The following is a 5,666-nucleotide window of genomic DNA, read 5'->3' as shown; positions in this document are numbered from 1 at the left end:
GGAATAATGAGATTTTTAAGTTAAAGGCAGCAYGCCAAAAACTGCAGAGTTCCCAGGTTAATTAGCCAGGTTGAGYTAATCACTTAAGAGCACTGGTAGGTGAAGTTGAGCAGCCCTAGGTTTGGAACAGGTTTTTTTTTTTTAAGAGGCAGCACAGTTTGGAAATGCTGCTCCTGCCACAGTTCCATTCCCAGCACACCCAGGAGTGAAGAAGAGGCRGAGGGAAAAATAAAAGCAGGAACCGTCTTATTTAACTGTTTTTATGTTGGCAAAATGATTTGTGCCCCGGTATTTCCATAAGAAGTGGGACCATTATTCTCCTGTAGGAACACATTTGGTTTGAAAAGTATCAGTGGGCAGCACGTGAAAATCAAAGGGGATGAATTATTCACAAGCCCCGATCAGAAGTGATCATTATTTCTGATGCTCCAAACTGTGATTAGGWTTCAGTGCTCAGCTGTCATTTGCTCCCTGCACGGCCCCAGCCCTGCAGAATCAGAGATGACACCCAACTTTCAGATGTATCATTTTGCACACACCTTCTCCCACTCCATCCTGGCCCTAATGGAAGCATCGAGGGGCAGGAAAACGCTTCCCCGGCGCTCGTAAACGCCGCTCGTTTGACACCCAGTGTCAACACTAATCATGGCCTAAAATTAACACCAAAATTGACTTCAACATTAATTGCACTATCGATGGGAACGGTAATACACACACTGATGCAGTTCCAAATTGACTGCTGGTGGCAGTTGACAATGGGCACCGAGGGGAACGGGGAAGGAGCTGATCCCAGGCTCCCAGCAGAGGGGAGAAAACCAGGAGCAGCTGGGGAGAGGGAGCTTTTCAAGCTCTTTCTGGCAGGTTCTGCAATTCCTGAAGAATCACAGAATATCCTGAGCTGGAAAAGATCCATAGAGATCAATGATCCAGCTCCCGGCCSTGCACAGCCACCCCAACAATCCCACCCAGTGGACTTGAGGCCAGGCCTCATTCTGTCTATTCACACTGAAATTTGGAAACCTGGATGTGGGTATTTGCTTGCTGCAGACGTGGCAATTTGGGCATTTCATCATTTGAATGTGYTGCCTGGAAGCTCAGATCTCAGAGAGCTTTCAGATGTTTATCCAGAGCATGAACCAGCTCCCAGGAAAAGGGAAGGATGCACAGACTTTGCCAGAGGCATTCCAGCTCCATACCTTGAAGAGGGTGCATGCCAAAAACCAGGATTCCTTCTTGGCTCTGGGAAAGATGTCCTTCAGCAATGGACACAGCCAAGGACGCTGGCACGGCTGGAGTGACAGCAGGGAACAGCTCCAGGATGGGACGTGACCCCAGGGAAAGGTGTCACAAAATCCCACAGTCACTGGGGCTGGAAAACACCTCCAACATCAGCRACTCCAAYCTGGGACCCATCCCCACCTCGTCAAATCTATCAGAGTGCCACATCCAGCCCTTCCTGGACACCTCCAGCACCTCCCAGGGCAGCCTGACCACCTTTTCCAGGAAGAAATTCCTCCTGAAGTTTCAGATTGATAAAAACACATTACAGACAGGATTAGACATCCTTCATTAGGAGCTTCCCTGTGGGCCAGAACTTTTCTGTCCACAGGATCCAAAAAACCCACACAGACCTGTTCAAACATCTGTATGAAAATAAGAGAATAAAACTCTGCCACCACCTCCATCCCTGCTCCTGGAAGGCTTGGATTTGGGGATTTTAAAACCCTCCAGGAAAGCTGCAGCAGCTCTCGTTGCTGGTTTAATTCCCTGTGCCTGCCATAAAATGCAGGAACAGGGGGTGACAAAGCAGAACATGCAGCTCAACGATTAAGCTGTGCTTGTATAAAATGCATTAGCTACACCTTTGTGCCTCTGGCAATCCGGAAAGCCACCGGAGCAGCATTCCAGGAGCCCTCTGCCATCCTGAATTTCCCCTGGCCAAACCTTCCCAGCTACCCAGAAAGGTGCTGGARCAGCTCTGATTGTGGATTATTTCTGATCTTCACACTACTGAGGAGGAAAAACTGTGACATCTAGTGCCAGTGGGGAAAATGACATTTTCTGTGGGCACAGGGAGAGGGATGAAARGGGAATGTGGGGTGTTGCTGCACTCCTTACACCACTTTCTCCTTGTCCTTGATGATTAGTTGGGTCTTAGCAGCATTCCTGGTGCCAGAGGATCAGGGCAAATTGTAGTGAAAACACATAAATACATAGAAAAATATCCAAATGGGAGCTGAGGGTTGAAGGGAATATATGGGGTTCTGCAGGGGTTGAGGGAATTACCTTTCCACACCCAGATTTCTGCTAATAAAAGCTCTGAAGGGGGGCACAGTGCTCCAGCACTGTGATTCAAACAGAGCTGGATACACCAATACACCCCTGGGCTGCTCTGTGCTCACCCAGCTCCTCACTCCTTCAGACATTTCCCCWTTTAGCACAGCAAGGGTGGAAAGGGATGAGCTTTAAGGTCCTTCCAACCTAAATCAGATTTCCCTGATTTCTCTGAAAACACAGACAGATCAGCCCATTTTTCCCAAAATGCTGCCTGGAAACTCTTCAAAAACAGGGAGAATCCCAGCCTGGAGCTGCTGCCCTGCCCTGTGTCAGGGCAGGGACTGCAGCCAAAGACTTTGAATTCAGAAAATCAGCAATTTTCACTGGCAAGAAACAAAAAYAATAATAAAAATCTCACATTTAGCTGGGAAGTTCCTATTTCACTTGCCAGCTCACTGGAAGCAGCTSTTGCCTCTGGATCTCTGGGGCACAGACTCCACTGTGGAGCTGGAAGGGACCTCAAAGCCCATCCAGCACCACCTCCCACWATCCCAGGTGGCTCAAAGCCCTGTCCTTCCAGGGATGGGGAATCCACAACCTCTACAACCCCTCTGGGCAAGAAAACAYTGGCTAGATCACCTCAGATTCATTTAAATCCCAACACTGCACACACCAGAACAACCACGTCAATTCTGTACAGACCGAGCACAACCAAGTCTACCAAGGGTTAAAAAAAATCTCCTAATTTTTTTTTTGGTGGTCTTTGGGTACAGAATCTCTTATAATAAGACTATTTGTATTCATGCTGGCAGAGTAAACACTACATGTTCATGCCCAGGCAGCTCTGTGCTTGTAATTTCAGCAAGAACAGAGCGAYGTCCCTGAGGGACTTTGCTATTTCCCCAGCCACCATCCACTCAAAGGCTGAACGAGAGCAGGCAAAGAGAGAAAGATGATGGCACGAGGCACTGGGAATGCAGGGAATAGCTCAWCCCAGTTTTAATTAGACCAGTTCAAGCGTTTCTCCTGAAGTCCAGCAGAAGACAAGGCTGTGGTGATCCCACAGTCACCATCAGGCACATTGCAAACCTTCCCCTGCCAAAATCCGTGCAGGAAATGGGGAGGAAAAGCCCTGCTTCCTCCCATCACTGCACTGATGTTTGTGAACAGAGCCTTTGCAAATTTTGAGTTGTGTTTTTAGGAAAAAGCTGATGCTGGTTCAACGACACCAAGAAAAAATAAAYGATACCATCACTTAGAACTGCTCAAATTTCAGTTATTGAAGACATCCCAGCAAAATCCCACCAGGAGASCTCAGCCTTCTCCTGCTCGAGCTCAAGGAGTGACTGCACCATCCCCAGCACCAGATTGTTGTAAGTCTTGAGTAAATCCTACTCCAGAGAGTGATGTTCTCCATACCTGGATACAATCCATGTGCAGAGCAGGAAAATGGAAGCATAAAATGGTTTTGTCTGCGAGTGCTGGGTTTTTKGGGGTTTTTTTAGCAATTGAAAATATTTCTATTTAGTCTTGTAAAACACATTTTGCTCAAATACAAACCCCAGTTATCTGGAACAGCTGAACGAGCATTTTTTAATTATGAAGGAAAACCAGCACAGGTTTGAAATGGAATCATCATTTACTATGGAAGTTAAAATACCCATTGTAGGGAAGGTATTAATTTTTAATGAAACAAAAATCTCATTTTCAAGAGTGAGATTTCATCTGTGYAAGGCTGAAGGAATAGATTTTGTGCCTGGCTGGTAAATTTTCATCACAATTGTCAAACCCAGCCCAAAGCACAACRTTTTGGGGGGCACAGAGAGAGAGAAGAAACACAAAAGGAAGTGGCACTTGCCTCATTTCCCCCTGGCAGCCTGTTCATGTGCACCAGTTGGCCCTGGTCATCCAGAACCAGCTCTGTGTAGGTCAGGATGTCCGAGGGCAGCGGGGCTGGGGGCAGGAACGCGTGCTCRTTCATGGAATTCCACAGCTTGATCAAAGACTGGGGGAGGGAAGAGAAATTCTGGTTAACAACATCATCTGCAAATATTTATATTCAATCTACTCCAGCGTGGTGTTCCCAACTGAAATTGGGATTATTCCCAACCCCAAAATATCCCTCCTGCCAGTATGACTGACGGTACTCCATGGATAACACCTTGGAATTTCAATCAGGGAAGAGTTTCCCCCAAAATGCAATTTGAACRAAGTGGTTGAGGATAGAACCCAGCAAATCAGGAGGGGCACATAATGAGGTGGGAAAACAAAAAAAACAATAAAGGGAAGATTTTTTTTTTATGTTTTGTCTTTTAGTGCTTGGCTCATTAATGGAACTCCAGCAGCAGTTTGTCCTGAATTCATTCCAAGCAGACTCAATCCACAGCTGATAAGGGCACCAGTGGTGCCACCCCAGGCTCCTTGTGACCCTGACAATTAGGATAGAAAAGAGAAGAGCAACAAGAGCCCAAGGAAAACTCACCTGCCTGAACATCTCAGGAATGTCATAGACATAGGAGGTGCCCAAAGTCTGTGCCTGGAACCTCTTGGACTGCAGCAGATCTTTGGTCACGTAGGGGGTGTTGATCAGCATCCCATGGAGAGGTCCCTGCTTATCTCCATAGGCCTGGAACATGATCTGCAGGAAAACCACAGCCAGCTCCTGGTTAATTCATCCATGGGTTCTGCACACTGAGCTGAGCCAGCTCTGCATAAAATCCCCAGGCTGCTCCTGCTCCCAGCAAGGCTGGCACAGGCGGGCACACAGTGCCCCATCACTGATCACTGCCCTGGGGGACACCTGGACACTGCCACCACGCCATCCCAGCATTGCTGCCACATCCCCATGGGGCACAGAGCACCCAGAGCCACATCCCCATGGGGGAAAGAGCACCAGAGCCACATCCCCATGGGGCACAGAGCACCAGAGCCACATCCCCACGGGGCACAGAGCACCAGAGCCACATCCCCACAGGACACAGAGCACCCAGAGGCACATCCCCATGGGGCACAGAGCACCAGAGTCACATCCCCACGGGGCACAGAGCACCATGGGGCACAGAGCACCCAGAGCCACATCCCCACGGGGCACAGAGCACCCCATGGGGCACAGGGCACCAGAGCCACATCCCCATGGGGCACAGAGCACCAGAGCCACATCCCCACAGGCCACAGAGCACCCAGTGCCACATCCCCACGGGGCACAGAGCACCATGGGGCACAGAGCACCAGAGCCACATCCCCACGGGGGAAAGAGCACCCAGAGCCACATCCCCACGGGGCACAGAGCACCAGAGCCACATCCCCACAGGGCACCCAGAGCCACAACCCCACAGGGCACAGAGCACCAGAGGCACATCCCCACGGGGCACAGAGCACCAGAGCCACAT

At 49.3% G+C, this 5,666-nt stretch overlaps 1 protein-coding gene across 1 annotated transcript in view; it reads right to left on the bottom strand.

The window, feature by feature from the left end:
• Positions 1-5,666, bottom strand: part of ACACA (acetyl-CoA carboxylase alpha) — a 114,098-nt gene that overhangs the window by 42,195 nt on the left and 66,237 nt on the right. The window contains exons 40-41 of the mRNA XM_057383265.1: positions 4,760-4,915; positions 4,136-4,282 (exon numbers count right to left, since the gene is read on the bottom strand). Coding sequence (XP_057239248.1) covers positions 4,136-4,282; positions 4,760-4,915 — 303 coding nt within the window. The remainder of the gene's footprint in view (positions 1-4,135; positions 4,283-4,759; positions 4,916-5,666) is intronic.

This window comes from Malurus melanocephalus, unplaced genomic scaffold (genome assembly GCF_030028575.1).
Source record: "Malurus melanocephalus ecotype Western Australia unplaced genomic scaffold, MMel_1.1 scaffold_617, whole genome shotgun sequence".
In the NCBI taxonomy this organism is placed as follows: domain Eukaryota; kingdom Metazoa; phylum Chordata; class Aves; order Passeriformes; family Maluridae; genus Malurus; species Malurus melanocephalus.
Note: the sequence above shows the minus strand (reverse complement) of the source record. Positions and strands in the feature narration are given on the sequence as shown.